General features: G+C 42.4%; 1 protein-coding gene and 1 long non-coding RNA gene across 2 annotated transcripts in view; one reads left to right on the top strand and one right to left on the bottom strand.

Moving 5' to 3' along the window:
* Positions 1–19,916, bottom strand: part of ptpn4a (protein tyrosine phosphatase non-receptor type 4a) — an 80,363-nt gene that overhangs the window by 44,879 nt on the left and 15,568 nt on the right. Inside the window, exon 2 of the mRNA XM_085135193.1 lies at positions 4,358–4,512. Coding sequence (XP_084991319.1) covers positions 4,358–4,495 — 138 coding nt within the window. The 5' untranslated portion in view covers positions 4,496–4,512. The remainder of the gene's footprint in view (positions 1–4,357; positions 4,513–19,916) is intronic.
* LOC146501125 (uncharacterized) lies at positions 13,261–17,713 on the top strand. The gene is made up of 2 exons (XR_014869776.1): positions 13,261–14,257; positions 15,183–17,713. It is a non-coding gene; the product is annotated as an uncharacterized LOC146501125 (long non-coding RNA).

The raw sequence follows: 19,916 nt of genomic DNA, 5'->3' as shown, positions 1-19,916 counted from the left end.
GGTTGTTCGCTCCATCAGAATAAAATCTCCAAGCTCATCGACTCTTTTTGGCTCCAAAGAGAAAACTGATCAGGAATCAAAAATGAAGGGCATCTCTTAAACAGAAACACTGAGTCAATAGAGTCCCATTAAAGGAAAAAAGAAATACAATAACTGAAAAGGGGGAGAGGTGGCAAAACTCTGCTTGGCCTCTAAAATCCCAATAAAAAAGAAAAGTGCAGTTACCAAGCTGAGCTCAACGATGGATCTATACAAACGACTGGAGTTAAAGAAGCACACTCCAGTCACGCCTACAGCTGGTTCAAAATGAAACGCGTAAATAAAAAGAACAATCACACCTGTCGTGGCGGCGCTTCACTGCCTGCATGTGCAGAGTCCATGTCAAAGTTTCTGACCAACAGAAATGGAAATCCAAGCTCAGAGGGGGCAGAGCCTGTCCATTATTCCACCTAGTGTGAGCACTTACTCGTTTTTATTGTGTGCATACAGCACTTTGTATCTGTCATGCCTGCATTTAAAGTGCTTTATAAATAAAGTGGGTATGGTATGGAATAATGTTGGGCTAATACTGAATGTCCAAGAGAAATGTGAGCACAATAAGCCCCATTTAAAGCCATTTAAATCAGTTGTAGTGGGCCGGGCGCTTCATTGACAAATGCCAGTTCAGCTTTTGCTGTTACATTGAAGTCAGGTCTGCTTACTAGTAGGGATGGGTATCATTTAGGTTTTATCCGATACCGGTGCCAAAACGGTACTTTTGAAACGGTGCCGGTGCTTAAAGAATGGAGAACACAAAATTGGTCCAAAAACCTCTCAAAAGATAACAATGTTAGCCTTTTCTGCAGCTATGGGGCATATATGGTATCACTCTTGGCTGGAAGCAGCTTAATCAATGGAAAAAACACAAACTTTGTCCAAAAACCTCTCATGTTTAACTGTTTTCCACTTTTTCTTTGGTCATTTTAGCTTTTTTAGCCAGGGTGAAGGGAGTATCTGCCATCAAACAAGAAGACAGCCGCATGTAGCTATGATGGTGTTTGCTAGTTCACCTTACATGCATTAATGTAATAACGTGGTTAGCCTACTCAACGTAAATTACACACGAACAACATTAAGCTACTCACGCAGAGAAGAACGGCTACTGCTGCATCATCATCCTCATCATTTCTGCTACACTGGCAGGGCTAGGGGCCAGGACTCTCCTCTTCGGGTTTTTGGGGGACGTTGCTAACTCTGGGTCCGATAACAGGCACCACACCCGCAGTAGATGTGCTCGGTGTGAGGTCTCGCAGCAAGCTATCAAATACGGCGCATTTTTCGGCTTTTAAAAAAAACACTATGCGTCGCCAGGTGTTTCATCAGATTTGAGGTGTTACCTCCTTTGACAGTATCACAGTATCACCTTAAAGCACTTGTTGCAGGCTGCTGAGTTTGCATCTTTTGCTGAGAAGTACAGCCAGACTTTTGATCGCTTCGCCTTGGACATTTTAATCTGTAGCTCTGCTCTAAAAGAACGTACGTACCTGGACCCGCCTACTATCCTCGGAAACGTAAAATGATTGGCTGGAATCCAAAGTGTATCACAGCTCAGGAAAAAAAAGCACCGAAATGTGCGCTGCTTTTCGGTCTGGTTACTACCGTTTGTGTCAGAACCGATACCGGTACTCATCCCTACTTACTAGTGTGTTTAAGTACATTTAGTTCACAGGACTGCCCTTGTGGTACACACACAAAAAACAGAAAACAGCAGTAGTGTGTAGCTCTGATTAGCTTGTTTGCAGTAGCTGACTCTTTTAAAGAAGCAGTTTGATGGTTTATAGTTTAAGTTTGTTATTGCACTTTTCTTCTGTAACTGGTGCCTACTGGGCAGATGATCCCAGTGCTATTAAAACTCATCGATCTCTGTATGTAGTACAGCAGTAGAGTAGAGGGATATTACCTAATCACAGACATTTTTGTTTATGAAATATTCAGATGTAGTGATTTCAATGATGCAAACTGGGACACGCGGTGCTTTCTATACATGTGTGACAAACGAAAGAATGACTGTGAGCCTGGGAAAAAAAATCCAGTAACTTGGGTCTTTGTTAAGAGCTGCCTGATTACCAAATAGCTGCTACAGACAGCTGAATATTCATGTTGGGTATTGTGGTTACTTTGGTTCTGCTTTCCTGTGAATTGACCATGCTGCTAACCCTGCTTTTGTATGTGGGGAGGTGGGTTTTCCAAGCACGCATGTGAGGATAACGCGTGATATCATTGTATTTTTCTTTTTTATTAAACGCTGCCGTGGTGACTGACTGGTGTGACTGATGGTCGCTGTGTTTTGGCTTCATTTTCCACGCCGAGTCTGAACGTAAGGTGAACGCAGAGAAAACTGCTTTTATTAGTGATCGTGTTTCCGATGACGACATGGGTGTAGCTATTACTCAGCGATGAATGCCTCTGGCAGGTCTCTCCTACTTCTGCAGTGGGTTGCAAACTATGAATATGAAATTTGGTACCTGCACCGTGCAGGCGTGCAGGACGGAACAGCCCGGAGGAAAAGGAGGAGGCGACCTGATATTTTTCTTCCTGAAAATTAAGTAAGCTGAGTGTTGTTGCTAGGCAGTTTTTAAGCGAGTCTCAATTACGTAGGTGAGAACCACACAGATAATGTCTAAAATGTTCTGACTGTGCAGAAACTGTAAGTCCAGGGGCTGTTGTTCATTAATGTATGAAAGTGTGACACATTGACATTTAAAGACGCTTCTTCCTCAAACTAAATGTGAAAACAGGGCAATTCCACAGTTACTCAAAATTACAAATTAAAACGTAATCGTTAAAAAGGCTCAGCATAAATGCAATTAAGAGACAAAAGTTAGAATAAATATCTGAACGTAAATCTGAATACCTGACCTCCTCGCTGAGTTATTGTCTAAAATACAGTCGTCGCATTGATCGTTGGTGCTTTTCTTAAATTTTCCATCGTAAACTGAAGCACAACAAATACAAAACTGACAAGAAATGATGGAAACCAAGCGCTCGATGCTTGAAATTTCATCGGCCCTTCCTTAGATGACATTTAAATTACGCTCGGCGCTCTCTAAACCTACAACAATATCTGGAATAACACTTTACACTGATATTATTTCAGCCTACGGCTTTCCATCTATACGATCATCAATACAAGCCCCTCATGTGCCTCCCACAGCCAACCCACACACTTGCACACCACGAGCCCCCACGGTTCCCATGACAATAAGAGGCTGCTTCTGGATTTTCACTCTCCGCCGGAGTCACGGCCAGTCGGCCACAGAGAGGATCAATAGAAGTATTGTTGCTCTCGGGATGGCTTGTCCTTCCAGGAAGTTAGTGCTGCTGCGGGGGCCTGATCAATGAGGCTGGCAGAGAGGCCGACAGAGCTCACGCTACATTGAAGTTCTCACATTCGGCTAAGCTTGAACACACAGACGGTCTTTTACATACATGGCTCAGACTCATCTGCATGACAAGAGTGACAGGAAGTGAACGAGCAGTTACAAAGAGAAAAAAGTACGACTTCATTATCACATCAGCACTCATCAGATATAATGTTCATATTGTCATTCGTGCTTTTCTTTCAGTAAACACAAATCTCAACACTAACAGGAAGTGATGTGTCTGAGAGGATGTTATTAGAAGAATTGCGCTGTGACTCAAAGGGAATTTCCCGACTGACTTCGTGTCTCTCTGTCACGGTGCTCGATCAGACGGAGAGAGCCGTGACAGACGGCCGTAACATCCGTCACAAGCTGGCTCGTCACCTGGTCTGAAGCGCACGCACCGCGCTCTATTACAGACACCCTGCTTTATTTTCCCCTCGAGCTTCGCCTGCGTGAGACCGAATGCTTGTAAAGCGAGATAAAGACCGACTGATCAACCGCTGAGATCAAACCTCAAAGCCAGAAATGGAACAAACTGAAGCCAGTGGGACAAGTGAAACCCTACCTATTAGTATCATCAGAAGTCAAGAGAAAGAGAGAGAGAGTGGGCTGCGTTTTAAATGTCTGCCAATGTGTCGAAACACAAGGGATTTTTTCCCCCACCGACTCTCACATGAATCTGAGGTGGGCTTGAGGGGAAATTCACAGTAACGGAAAAAGGTAAGTAGGAAAGTCTGAGAGAAAGGGGAAGGGGTTTGATGCTGGTAGTTTTCGATTCTAAAAAAAGAAAGAGCAGACGAGACCACCGTCTTCATCAGAACGTCTTCGTCTGGGAACAATTTCAGTGTTATTGAGAAAACACTTAAAAAAACAAACGTAATGTTCTGTCATGTGCTTTTAACTCGCACACGCATTTGAAACAAGGCGGTTGGGACCGAAGGGGGTTTACTTACATTGACTTTGAAGGCCTGGACTGTGTTGTCCAGCAGCAGTACGTTGCACACAACCTGTGTGTGCTGCCTGTCTCGCTCCAGCTCAGTCGCCCGGACATTGTAGGATCTGCCAGCAGGCAAGCGGAAGCGCGCGCTCATCACGCTCCTACCAGGGTCTGCAACAAGAAAGGACACAGCACAGAGGAGGAAACGATGAGTGAGAGCAAAACCAAAACGGGGCTCGATCAGGGTCCGAGCTGCCAAAGATCTAAAATTGCCTGTAATGAATGCATAACACCACGAAACTTAAGGTGCGCTTTAGGGGACAAAAACCTCTTTGTTCAAGGCTCGATCCATCTACAAACAGATGCACAATACGGCACGCAGCGACGGCAGCCGCGCAAGCCCGTGCAAGCAGGTCGAAGCATCGGCGAGCGAGTGTTTCATGGGAAAAGAATGTCAATACGCAAGCAGCAGATTCCCTGCCAGGGTGATGCGCCGCAGCCCGCCACCTCAAACACTCACGGGACAACCCAGGATGACACATTTTATTATTTTAAGAGGCAATTAGACTTCGTCAGTGACGAATAACGCAACAACCGGGGCCATGCTGTCCTGTTTATTACAAGCTTCTGAATGGTTTAGGACCAAAATACATCAGTGACCTCCTGACCCAGTATGAACCTTCCAGATCCCTCAGGTCAGCTGGATCCGGTCTTTTATCAGTTCCCAGAGTCAGAACCAGACACGGAGAAGCTGCATTCAGCTTTTATGCTCCATATATCTGGAACAAACTCCCAGAAAGCCTCAGATCAGCTGAAACACTCAGTTTATTTAAATCCAGGTTGAAGACTCACCTGTTCTCAGCTGCATTTGAATAAAGCACCAAATCCACACTTTTAAGCTTAAATTTCAAAACTTACATTTTAACTACTGATTTTATCTACTGTTCTGATTTTATCTGTTTTGATTTTATATACTGTTTTGTTTGTTTGTTAGTTAGTTAATTAGTTAGTTTGTTTGCTTGTTTTAATCAATTTTAAATCATGCTTTTTATTTGTTTTTGTTTCTAATGTCTCTGTAAAGCACTTTGAATCACCTTGTTGTTGAATTGTGCTATACAAATAAACTTGCCTTGCCTTCAAAAACCACAGCGCATGTGATGGTATCTTTCCAAACAAAGAACAATTCAGTTGTAATCTTAGTGGGGAGAATTAATGCAGCACGCTGCTAGCACGCTGTTAGCACGCTGCTATCTAAAACAAAAAAAGGCGCCCTGTGACGGCAGAGCACAGCTGAGTAGGTGCAGCTCTCACTGTGTGATCTGTGCAGACACACTGCTGATGGTGATGATGATGGTGATGAGGAGGAGGAGGAGGACGCAGCTCTCACTTCCAACTTGAAGACAAAACCACGAAGGCTACAGCAGCACACCCTGCTGAGGACTCACTTTCACGTGACTCTATTTATGTGTTTGTAATCTCCGTAGACGAACGGTTCTTTCAAAGAGTAAAGACAAGATCACGGGCACCTGTTCCACATGATTTTCATACATTATGATGCATATTCTCAGATTCTAGAGCAGCTCTTATCCAGAGTAAGTCTTCATTATCTCAGACCGGTCATGTTCTACTTTCCTTTAAGCCAAGTTTGTTCTGGACGGCTGCTCCATGCAAACTGAGGGTTTTAAAAAAGATGATTGGTTCACTTTACACAAAGACGAGACCTGCGATGTAACTCGGAGAGCTTCACAGGAAGAGATAAGCAGACCTTGTCACCTTTGCTGCTGCTGAGCTTCCTGTTTGTCAATTTCAAGTGAAATGGCGACTCTGAATTTTCTGAGCCGCTTCAGAGAAATCAGACGGGCCCGTTTCCCCCACAGTGTTTCACTTTTCCTTTACAATAAACTGTGTTTCTGTCTGATTATCTGATCAGTGAGTAACAGTTCAGTTCTGTGAAGCTTCTGATGAGAAGTCAGTGGCTCGCAGACTGTCTGGAGTCGTCGTTAAAGCCGTCTGTCAGAGGCTGGTCAATGAAACAGGAATGATATGATGCTGCAATGAGCTCCAAGCCCTTCCTGTCCACATCCTGCAAACCCACAGGGGTCACGGTGCTGTCATCGCGGGCTGCTGTGTCTGTAGCGATGGATGGGGAGAGCTCTCCGAGCTGCTCTTCACTACACATGAGCACAAACCAGGATGACCTACTGACAGATGGTGCGCTCTCTATAAATGCACATTTATACTTCAGGTCACCACAAACTCTCCCTCTCACGCACACAGACACACAATAATCTATATGTCATATGCACAGAGGAATTTCTTGCATATGCTTTGTGACAGTCGCCTCATTCAAAAACAGACCAAAAATAGACACAATGACATGTGACAGACATCTCAAGAAAGCATCTATCACCCTGTGGTCACATTATATTACTTCATCGTGCTGAATGTCCAGTGACTAAACAACTCAGGAAAGCATAAAAATATGAGAAGTGCTCCAAGAGGGCAAACGTCCACCAGGGCCAATGGTTTATTTGAAGGGAACAGCATTATATTTTCTATATATTCATTTAGCTTTCTTTGCTCTCCTTAAATGGACTTTAACTTTAACAATTTATGTGGATATCATGCATGTATAGGATCATTTTTTGGTTAAATGTCTGTAAATGTTTAGTAATAAAGTGAAAAATGTTTTTGATTGAAACAGTTACAACCTGTTACTGTAACATTATCATTCCCTATATGCCTACATCTCATCAGTCCAAACACTGGCAGTAAGACACAGTTTTAAATGATCAGATCAATCTACTGATACTGACCTTCAATACACAATCAAGCTATGAGGTGTTTTTTCTTTTGGTCATTTTTTAAATCAATCGTTAAGCTGACTTGAAGACCTTGGTGGATATAAGTCAAATTATAGCTATCACGTTTGCAGACAGAATGACGCTGCAGGTGTTTAATACAAACATAAAATATGCAAAGTGTGGATTCAAAAGCATCTCGCCTTCACTGAACTAACAGGGAAACCTCAGAAACTCCAGCTAAGCATTTCTCACACTGTCAAACTCCTGTGTTCAATGACAGGCTGGTGAAAAATATCCATTTATTATTTTTCAGTTAACCCATTGCCTTTTGCTCCCCTCCTCCATGCAAAGATAAAGAAAGGCATGTCTTTGATAACAATTTCAAAATTATAAGACTCAAAAGCACAACCACCTCTGCCATCCCCGAAGACTTGACCAAACCCAGAAGCGCGATCTCTTGTGCCTACTTACGTTTACTGACATCTTAAACCGGAACATGTATGTAATGCCTCCAGCTACTTAATTTTTAAATTCATAAATTTATCTCTGATGTTCAGTAACAACCTCAGAAGAATGCTCAACTAGCAAAGCATTAGCCTATCGAGGAAAAAGAAGCTATAATGTGCAGCAAGCTGATTGTTTATGATGTCACAGTAACTAAACTGATCACACAAAGACATCAGTCTGTATCCGTCTTAATCACATCAGCGGGTCACAGTTTACCACGTCCGCTCACAATTTCCTGGGCAAGAACTACCACAGCATCAGAGCACAAAGTGCTGCAAGATGCAGAGCTGGTCGTGCTGTAGGTGCTCCCGGTGGGATCGTATATTCTGCCAGCGGAACGAGCACGCTGGCCTCAGTGCAGGCAAACGCACGCGGACGTGGCCAAGCATGCGCGATGATGCCAGCCTCAGCGCTGCGAGCTTGGGAAACAGAGCGAATGGACGGAGACGGGCAGAAACGGATGCAGGGATGAAGCCATGCAGAAGGAAGGGAGGGACGGAGCAATGTGCTCCTATCGCTGGCTCTCTCCGAGGACGAGCTGTGGATAAATAGATGACGAGCCCTGACACACACAAACACACACACTCCACAGGCTGTATCGCCTTGCCCTGCCCTTTTCCTGTCCTAACGTTCTTCTGCTTATCCACATGAAGACACTTTCTGGATGGGATCATCCTGTCTGCAGCCATTGAACCACGTTCTCACGTGACCTACCTGAGCCTGAGAGCTTTAACGATCAGTTTAAAGTCCGGCATAAAACCACTGTTTGAAATATAAATGAAAATAGTTTGTCAAGAATGATTTTCATCGAGGTTTTATCTCATTCGATTTGTTCTCATGAACTTTTACTAGAGTGACGCAATTAATCGAAATGTCTATTCAATTAAAATTGTGGCCTCCAAGTAGGGCTGGGTGATATATCGAGTTTTTAAAAAAAATCGATATATTTTCATACGAGATATAAGATGTGACAATATCCTTTATATCGATATAGTTTATGTTACGTTATAACATTGCCACAAGTTTGCCTCTCTTTCGTCCACTTTTGTCTCTACGCAATGTTACTCGGCCTCGCCTCTCCTTCACTGAACATAACTCCCCCTCCTCCCCCATAGCTTCACCTGCAGGCAGCGACAAGATGGAAACGGCAAATCTCCGTTAGCGAGTTGTGGGGCTGGACGGCGTCTACGTGTTAGCTAGCTAACCGCGCTAACGAGCTAACCGCGCTAACGAGACATGCAGCCCACAGGGGCTGCACGGCCTAAAATCCTTTCATTTTCTCAAAAGTTGACAGCGCGCCTTATGTATGAATTCTGGTTGTGCTTACTGACCGCGAACCGATTTTATGTGCTACACGGCGCTCAGCAATCTGTCAAAAAATGTTTTAGTACGACTTTGCTAAGCTATGGAGCTGCAGCGCTTGAAGGATTGTCGGAGCATTACGGCTACCGTAGTCTGGAGCCTCGCGGAGTGATACGTACTGTGCTTCAACGTAATATTACCGTATTGTGTGTGTATAAGGACCATAAATGGCACCTGTTAAGAGACATGGTTACGAAGCGGATTTCAAACTCCGGGCTGTCAGTCACGCAGTAGAGCAGCTGGGAAATCTGTCTTTGTTATTGTGTTCACCGTCTGTTAGTTTACATTTTGACTGCCCAATTATGAGCTTTTTGTTATGCACAAAAACAACATTGTTTTCTTTTATTTATGGAGCATGATTATTTAATAAGTGCTCATAATTTCTTTTTGAGTAATTTCTTCATGTAAATCTATGCTGTATGTAAATAAAACTGCCTGTGTGACATCTGGGACACAGTGTGACTAAGAACTCTCTTTTTATTCTTAACTTATGGCTTTAAAAAAAATATCGAGATATATATCTTATATCGCCACCCAGCTAAAAAATATCGAGATATGAATTTTGGGTCATATCGCCCAGCCCTACATCCAAGGATTAGGAAAACGAGATCAAACAATTATCGTGCCTGCTTCATTTCACGACAGTGCTTTTATTTTGTCTTCTGAGCCGCCACGCACGCTTATTTTCAGCCTGAGCCACACACAGAATCTGGACACAGTTGAGGACTGGATGGATTAAACTGGAGGTGTTAGTTAACTGGTCAACTAGTATAAAAGTAGGAACCCACTTAAACAGTCTAAACTGGTTAATCGGTGCCTTTGTGCACAGCATCTCAAACATATCATACTAGATTAGTTTGCATAGTGTTGCTATAACATAAGCATCAGCCTTAGCATCCATATGTCTGTGCAGGATGTGGCTACACGTCGCTCCATAGCTCCAATGCTGCAGGACCATGCTGGGTGGTGCAGCTTGCTTTTACCTGGCTTCTTTACAACTTCCTGTCACAGAGTGACAGAAAGCCATCTGCCGGGGTTGCAGCCCTTGGCGTACAGAAGGAACCGTTAAAAGTGTTGTACATAGATAAAGTAATTTGTCTGACTAGTATTCGTGGTACGGATCAATAAGTCGACTAACTGGATAATAGATTAAGCTCATGTGTTTTTCTTTAGGTTTTTAAAAGTTTCTTCCACCTTCTTCATCTCTTTCCTGTCCTACTACACCGTTTCCTCTTTCTGTTCTCGCCGTACTGAAATTTTCTGCTCCGCTGTGGTCCTTCCAGCTTTGCTCTGCTGAGCTGGACAGGACAGCCACTCTCCCCTGAGAGAAGCCTCCGGAACTGCAGGAAGCAATTATTGTAGCGTGCTTCCGAAGTCAGCGGAGCTTACAAACAGGCAGAAATGCGTGTGTGTGTCTAACCAAGGGCCCTTGACCCTCAAGCTTCCCTCACTGGTGGGCTCCTGCGGCTCCCTCAGCTTATTGCAAACACAGACGCTCCTGCAGCCTTCCTGTCCACGCACAGGAAAATGAGCCTTTAATGTAAACGCATATATAAACATGCTGATATTAGCATGCACACACAAACACTTATCTAACGCGAAGATCGGGCTGGGCATTTCGGTCATTCTAGTTTAAAGCTGCGTTTCGTGATTTCTTCTGTAGGTTTGTGTCTCTCTTCCCTCTCGTTCTCCACACAGAGCAGTTCCCAACATCCTCTCTGCATCTGCAAGCACACCCGGCTCCAGCGTCCCAATTTTACCTCGTTTGTCCAGCTTCATTATGATTTTTTTTAAATAGCAGCTGCATAAATTTGAGCTTTTTTCCATTCAACAGAGTGCTGCCACACAATCGCCAGGTCTCTGTTCAGTGAGTCGGCTCACCAACAACTGAGCATTTACCCACATTCAGCAAAAGTGACCAAAGTATCACCTTTGCTCCACATTGTATACATGGCTCTGCTGTTATTAGCATGCACACCACTTGTGTACATAATAAAGCAGATCCCAACAGGGCTGAAGCACCGTCCTTCCCCGTGCCTCTTATTTATACTAATGTCGCCGAAGTTCTCAAAGCGAAAGCTTCACAACTGGCGCCGTCTGCTCCAGCTCAAATACGGGCTCACAGCTGAACTCTGCTTGCCTTTTACATTTCTATTTATAATCCCGATTCCTTCAAAGGAAATGCTACGTATGGTTTTTCTGTCCCTTTGTGCTGCTTTGGAACAGTTGAAATAAGAGGCTTGCAGTTAGGAATCCCAAAGGAATTGTGCATAACAGCTTCACAGAATAAACTAGGTCATACACAAACAGGTGGTCAATTACAGATGTGTGCCACTGCGCGTGCGTGTTTGTAGACAGCTTGTGATTTCTGTTTTTGTTCTACATGGTTAGAAAAACTACTTTAAAGCCCTCGTGGACGATTTCAATCAGAATAAGAACGAGTGGCGCAGCGCTCGGCTGAACACTGGAGGGTTTCACCTGCACCTTCAGGCAACTGCTGTTGTGATTTGGTGCTATATAAATAAACATGAGGAAATAAACTGTATTCTTTGGCATTAAGACAGAAAAACACTTCCTATACCAGGTCTCCCCCATCAGACCACCACTATGAACCCTTTGATTTTACTTCTTCTGTGTAGGAACCACTTGTGATTTTAGGGCAGCAACAGCATCGGGCTGTTGCGCGTCTCTGATGTTCTGGGAGTCCAAAAACTCGGGCCAGTCGAGGCGAGAAAGCTGAGGCAGCAAATAACCTTGAGAAGAGAGATGAATGAAGAAAAAGCTATAATATAATTTATAACAGCAACTCTGAGCAGTACCAGAGCCAAGTCAGACTATTTGTTACACGCATTCAGTTTGCCTGTAACAGATACTGCTAATCCACAGATTCAGTAAATCAAATCAACTGTGCTAACTGTTATCTATAAATGTCCGGTTCGGTTTCTGCCCCCTTTGGTCTCAAACCCATCATCATTCAGCCGTGCAGAGTTGCAAACGTCTGCAGACCTCTGCTTGAACCTTACCGAGCCCTTGTGGAATAAACCTCTCGGAGAGCATGAATGAAAATCCTGACTCAGCCGGTCCGACTGCATTGATTAGAAAAACTACACCGTCCATTCTAGTTCTCAGCTTTCCAGAAGCACTTCATCGGGCATTTCAACACAAGTGCACCAACGTGTGCTACAAAACCAAAGAGCAATAACAGCCCGAGAGGGGGACATTTCATTTTACGTATAGAACACGGAGCACAGTTAAAGCAGACACACGTTTAAGGATTCACACGCAGTGTTGGGAAGGTTACTTTTAAAATGTATTCCATTACAGATTACAGATTACATGCCCCAAAATGTATTCTGTAACGTATTCCGTTACGTTACTCAATGAGAGTAACGTATTCTGAATACTTTGGATTACTTAATATATTATCATGCTGTTTACAACTACATGAATGTACTATTGCTGTGATTTATTACTGTTACTGAAGGTCCGCGGCTCCGAACCGTAGTAAAGGGACCTCTGGCTAATACGTCGGGTGCCGTGTCGGGCTCGTAGCTGAAAACTAGCTTTACTTTGTTGTCTGGGTCAACTTTGCTAGCGAGAGACAGAGAGAGGCGTTGAAAGGCTGCTCCAACGGGACTTATTTTTTTGGAGGAAAACACGAACACGGTGTACAGTCGAGTCTTAATAGCTTACTTACAACTGAGCTCGTCAGGCTCTCTTCTTGGCTGCAGTGGTTATTATTATATTTACATGCTTCCAGCTCCCGTTTTTGCTCGATGACAGCTCGTACTTTTCCTTTTTCTCCCTCCCTCGCTCACAGACACATAACGTGTATGGCAGTCCATTCTCCCTGCAGCACGGACTACACTGCCCATGATGCTACATTCTTTAGAGCTATACCTGTAGCATTCTGCCTGTTAGCTTAGCACAACAACAACAACAGGCGCTCTCTCACCCAGGAAACACGCAGAGAGAGAACGTCACCCTGTAACCATGGCAACCGTAACGCTGCCCGGAACAACAGAACGTAGCTGTCAAACAAAACCCAAACAGTCCTGACCCGCCACAATATGAAACAGGGAAGTACCGCCGTGTAATCCATTTATTTCAACAAAGTAACTGTATTCTAAATACCACCTTTTTAAACGGTAACTGTAGCGGAATACAGTTACTCATATTTTGTATTTTAAATACGTAACGGCGGTACATGTACTCCGTTACTCCCCAACACTGTTCACACGTTACAGATTGTATAAAAACGTAAAAATATAATTAGAGCAAACAAATCTGCTGCGCAAAGAGCATCTCATAGAAACCAAAAACCAAAAAGTTATTTATATTTTGGAGCTTCCTGACCGCTTCAGTTCTTATTAACTTCTTTCACACTCGATATTTCATCACTGAATTATATTAAATAACCTGACACGACACAGACTTTCAGCAGCACTAAAGCTTTCTGATGAAAAAGGAAGCACTTGTGATTTTAGTCGAGCTAACAGAGATTCAGCGTTTCACATTTAAACCTGACAAAATGCCTTTGAGATCACGAGCTCCATTTGAAGATTCACACATCAGTTGTGCACTTTCACCTGTCGCTAAAAGAAAGAAAAAGAGGAAAATAACCTGCTCGAGACATAAATGAGAAACCGCTGAATTAAAAGTTCCTACCGAGCCCCGGGGCAATGCGATTACAGAAAACCTACTAAATTAATAACAATAAAAACATATTTTAATAGGTTTTTGCCAAAAGGATAAAACGACGTCATTCAGTCAGTAAAGCCGAGTGTTTAAGGTCGAGTGTTAGGCAATCAACAAAAATGGGAAAATCATGCCCAATACTTCTCATATAAAAACATTCAGATGTAATTTGTGTGTAATTATTAAGGCGAACTAGCAGAGTCTGTTCACTTTTTTAAATGGGTTACCTACCCAGGAATATTTTACACTTTAACATTTTTATGTGCGTCAGAAAACGACTCCATCTGCCGATCCAGCCGCTGCTAACCTGCTCTGTCCATTCAGGGGGTCACTGAGGAGCGCGAGAAGGATCACCGCCCGCCAACTGGAGTTTGGGTCCAAACAGATGAAGGATTCCCCACGTTTATTTGCACATGAGCGTTTTTATATATGACATTATTAAAAAATTGCAGAGTCAGTCCCAGCTGTGTGCACGAGCAATGTGATTGAAACAAGACTGTGACGTAGAAAAAGCAAATAAAACTTTATCCTCCAGAACTGCACCGGTTTAACCCTTTAAGACCTACCATAGAACCAAGTCTGCCAGAGCTTATATTATATTCTTACATGCTGTGGAGCCATTTTTGGGAGCATTTCAAGTTGCTATACATCAATACAACCATTACAGCCTAGATTTTAATAATATGTCTGCATTAAGTGCATAGTAATTACATAAATTGCAAAAAAGTGCAATAAACTACAAAAAAAATTGAAAATCGTTTTTGTTTTTTTAACATATATGTCTAGTTAGAGAAATTTAAGAGGCTTATCCCTCAAAACTGTAAATACAAAAAAGGTGCACAAAATAGTTTCCCACCACAGGAAATTTATTTTGAGTGTCTTCATAGTTTTATTTTTGAAATACACCAATTTTTATATACTGCAGGAAAAACGAAAATAAATATTATAATGCAAATTTGCAAATAAGCAGCATATGCATCAAAATAAACTATTTCCAGCAGTGCAATATGAGTCCTAAGCATCCCAGAAACCACACAGAAAGTCATAAAGTCAAACATAACTTTCAAAAACACCAGTATAGGCTCATTGAGGCCCGGACGGTAAAAAACTACATTTCCGCGAAAATGACATCACTTCCGGTTTCGGGCAGGTCATGGCGGACATGCGATAGGTCGCGCTGACGTCTAATCCAATGTAGGAAGTGTTATGAACAGCTGATCGGATCGGCAAAGCGTGTTTCTGGAATATTATGTTTTTGTTGCTACAAGTGCTTTTTATGCAGTTTTTGCAAAACTATATGTGGAAGGAAACTGTGACCGAGGACAAGCTGATGGCATAAGATGTAAGTACAACTCCTCCGGTTTCATATGCAAAAAAAATTATTGCGCTAGCTCACGTGGTTGCAGAGCTACCGGGATTTTAAAAATAGTTACACAAAACAGAGCGTGCCCGCTCTGACCGGTTTTAAAGGGTTAATGAGGAGCACTGTTAACATACATGTAATTTACCTCGTTAGTACTGAAGCATTCAAGTCTCTTCATAGTATAAATCTCAGCATTAGTGTTATTATTGCTAATGACATTAAGACAAGTTCACCAGTTACTGCATGAGGGCGGAGCAGTAACTGAGCAACTTCCTTCTAATGAATTTAAGAATAAATCCTAAATTTGTGAATCCGATTTTCCAAACAATGCAGAAACATTCCGATATTCTTTGATACTAAATCCCTGACTTTTCTTCTTCTTCGCCTCCTCTTCATCCTGTCTTTAAGTGTCAGTATGAGCGTGAGTCCATTATGCAAATTACAGTCATCAGTGCCAGAGAGCAGCCATTTACTTCTGCACACAAACACACACAGAGCCATTGATAAAAGCCGACACCTGTCACAGATTCCTGCTGAATCAAAGACAACACAGAGGAGACTTCTCAGCTCGCTGCAGTCCTCGTCTCTCCAAGCATCTCGAGTGACAACTCGTCGTCCTATTAGATTTATTATAATGTCATCGTTTTCACAACCTCCCCTCTCCCATTGGCCCTTCCATCTTTCGCTTTAATCCAATGCTGCATGTACCTTATCACACTTCCCTTCTATAAGCTTCTCTTCTGCTTCTTTTCCCAGGTTATTGGTGCCACCGTCTCCCCTTTAGAAGCCGCTAACGTGCATTTTCTGCTAAGAGAAGAGCTAACTGTGTGAGCGAGTAACATCTACTCTCTGTGTTGCATCACTGTGAGTTATTTGAGGACAGATTAATCTCAACAGCTGCGCTGGAATAAAGAAAGGTTGCAAAACAGTGGTCGTTCCACCACAAATGCACAAAAGCAGCACATCCTGTCCACTTGATTTGTCTGCAAAACAACATTTAGCTTCAACTACGGCACTCTTCAAGGCCTGGAGACAAATAATCGCTTTGTTGTTTGCACAACAGCCGTGAACACATCTGCATCTGTAAAGTGCACACTGAATACTTGAGGAAAAATAAAACATGTCATAGTCTGAGTACGGCAAAAGAAATAAATGAATTACAGTAGACATTCACACCTGGGGTTCTCTTCTTCTTGTCATGCACACACATGTCGCATATTGTTATTTTTGCAATGGTATCAGTGGCGACTATCTCAGGTTTGAGGTTTCCTGCTTTTAGCTAACAGTGCAAATAATCATTCATCTATCTATTCATAATGTTCATCACATACACAGCAGCATTTCTGTGTGAGAAAAATACTGAAACAATGCCAACAAATATCCTACACGTGGTTAAAAACTGATTTCATTAGCACAGTTGTTACTAAATAAACAGAGCTCACAACAGACGAGCAACAGCTGAAGGACGGGTCCAAAGAAACAGCACGAAAGAAAAGACAACAAAACAATGCATTAAAAAATGCATAAAGATAAAAATATTAAAACAGGAAAATATGGAAGGAAACTAGAAAAAAAACAATCCATATAAAGGGAAATAAGGGCCATAAAAGGGCACCTTAGGCTGTACCGCTGCAGACTGGATCACGCCGGGTCATCGTTTGTGCTCTGAGGCTCGGGGCCAGACGCAGGCGTCGCTTTAAAACAGATCCACAAAATCAATTGTAAACACATACAAGAAGTCAATGGAGATAAGCCAGGAGTGGGTGATGTAAAGACCACATTTGTCTGTCACCGGCACTAATGAATTAGCTGGACAACAATAAAATACCACTTAGGGTTTGTCAGAGTGGTCACTGATGTTTTAAACACACCACGGAAAGTTTGGACTGAGAATGTGAGAGGGGAGGGGCCCCCGTGCCCCCGTTTATACAACAGCAGGCCCTCCTCTGTGCAGTAATATTCACACACACGAGAGAGAGAGATGCAGGTCTGATTAAAGCTGCACATTCCCCCAGATTTCTCCTTTCCTGCTGACGCCGGCGCCTTTACGTGTAACCGGGGTCGGTTTCTGAACACTCTGCAAATTTCCACCCGCATCCACCCCAACCCTGCACATTCCTGCCCCACCAGCAGGGAGGCCAGGTGTTCTATAGCAAGCGCACGCCCTCCTGCTGCAAAGCAGATAGATTAGCTCAGTGACGATGCAGCACTTCACACTATCCTTCAAAAGATCCCAGTGATTTAAGTGGCAAACACAGCTCAACACATCTCCATATCGTGCATTTAACAGTTAAAATTGTTTCAAATTTGTAACTTCATCTGAAGTTAATTTTAAAAAGACTTTATTTTCAAACACAGGGGAGGATTTGTCTGAACTATACTATTAAAATAATTGTTAAACATGGACTTAAACCATTTCTGTGCAAATTATTAATTAAAAAAAAAATAAACCAATAAAAATAAGCAGGTTTTATTTTAATATAATGTATGCTGGTGCCCATCAAACAGGTTTGAGCCATGAAAAGGAGATTAATCACCAGGACTGATTAAATATTTTAATATTTTTTTAAAATTGAGCCCTAATTTTTACATAAGCTTGAGTTAAGTGTTTTTGTAAGACAGCCAAAAATAACAGAGTGTAAAATAAGGTAAAACAGACCTGCAGTCCTCACCCAAAAGCATTGAAATATAAATAAATGAGTAAATAAACAAACTACAAGCATCTAATGTTGATATCAGTAAAACCACTGCTGACATTCACCGTGTCTCTGTGTCAAGCTGAACCCCGTTCCTTGAATCTGGTACGCGAGTGTGTGTTTAACAGTCTGTGGAATCAATAAGCTGTAAGTTAATCAGCCTCGCTTCATTAAGGTGCAGAAACTCCGCTAGAAGCCAAACACACTACAGTAGACAGGAGAGGGCTCTTTATAAGCAGTGTGAGATTATCTGAACCGTGTGTGTCTGTGGCCTCATCACCAAACTGCTGCCACAAACGTTGAGCTGACACACGTCTGAACACATTTGTTTGTGCTGAATCTAACTACTTTTAAATCCCGGTAGAACTGCAAACACATAAGCTAGCGCAATAATTTCTTTTGCACATAAAACCAGAGCTGCACTTACATATCATGCATTCAACTTGTCCCAGGTCGCAGTTTCCTCCCACATGTGGCTTTGCAAAAATCTTATACTTTATGCCTTTCTGTATAGTTTCTGAGAGGCTTAATTTCACTGTTGCAAATAGTTTATTGTGTTTTATTTTGATGAACGTGCTGGTTTTTTGCAAATTATGTACAATAATATTTTTTTCCTGCATTTTATAAAAATTGGTGTATCTCAAAAACGAAACTATGAAAACACTCAAAATAAATTTCCTGTGGTTGGAAACTATTTCGGGCAACTTTTTTGCATTTACAATTTTAAGGGTTACACCTCTGAAATTTCTGTAACTAGAAATAAGTGTAAAAAAACAAAAACGATTTTCAATTTTTTGTAGTTTACAGCACTTTTTTGCAAGCTATGCAGTTACTATGGACTTTATGCAGGCGTATTATTGAAATTTGGGATATAACGGTTGTATTGATGTATAGCAACTTAAAATGCTCCCAGATATGGCACTATAGCATGTAAAATATAAAGATAGATCCATGCTAAAATATAAAGCCTATGATAGACTTGAAAGAGTTAAAAAACAAACAAACATGTTCCTGTGGACGTTAACAAGAAGGCCAGCATAAAACTAAACCCAAAAAAAGGGCTGCAGTTCAGTCAAATCTGTTAAAAACAAACTAATTGTTGGTCTATGGCGACTGCAGCACGTGCAGAGCTAACATAAACAACATGAACAAGAGTCGCCCATATTACCGGTCGCTCCACATATTTCTGACCCTCAGTAACAGCAGATAGCCAAAACACATACATGTGGGTCTGCAAAGCTTTGCAGAGCTGGGATTAATCCTAAAATGGTCGTGTATGTGGCGATAGTTTTGTTTTCAAATACCACTTTGTAAATGAAAACACAGATGTGAGGAGTCAGCCTGAGGCACGGGATTTTTCTTTGTCAGCTAGGAACTAACATAATGTGTCAGCCTCTCAGACGGGACGGCGTGTGACAGTCAGGAAAACGACATGATTCACTTACTCCCCGTCACCCTCGGGACGAGCCTCTACTCTATTCTCAGAAGCTGTAGCTGCTCAGGTCAAAGCAGTCAAACACCAAACCAATCACTACTCATCTCATCAAAGTTCAAACCATCTCTTTATTAGAGGTGTCCCCTTACACTACTCGAGCCTTTTTTCCAAGAAGATGCGCATGTTTTATTTTTGCTCCTTGCTGAGAACTTAATTAAACAGCGGCTGACATTCAAAATGACACAAAGGCAGCTCAGAAAACAGGACCAGGAAAAGGCTTTTTGCACTGAGCACAGCCTTTAGATGCAACACAGCTCTCTCTTCCCTGGACGTTTCTGCAACTATTATGGCAGCTTTACTGAAATGTAACCATATTATCATATTATCAGTGTGCAAGATCATTTTCCCCCCACAGTTAATGAGTTATTAAGGTCCTATTACAAAAGAGACAAAAGGCCCTAAAGATTTATGCAAACCTGGACCTAGAGGATTCTCACCACACCAAATTATGCAAATGCAGCAAACATAAGCACATAAACAGCCAAAATGGATATTAATGCAAAACCAGCCAGGAAGCGTAAGTGCCACCCCACATATGTGCATCCATACAACCACTCCTTTTTCTCCCTATTCCCAAGCACTCTGCATTAAAAACACCTGCTGCTTTAATGCAAAACCTTCAGAACGGCTGACTCTTGCACTAACATGCA

The sequence above is a fragment of the Neolamprologus multifasciatus genome, chromosome 16 (assembly GCF_963576455.1).
Source record: "Neolamprologus multifasciatus chromosome 16, fNeoMul1.2, whole genome shotgun sequence".
Lineage (NCBI taxonomy): Eukaryota > Metazoa > Chordata > Actinopteri > Cichliformes > Cichlidae > Neolamprologus > Neolamprologus multifasciatus.
The sequence above is the reverse complement of the archived record's forward strand: the minus strand, read 5'-3'. Positions and strand labels throughout refer to the sequence as shown.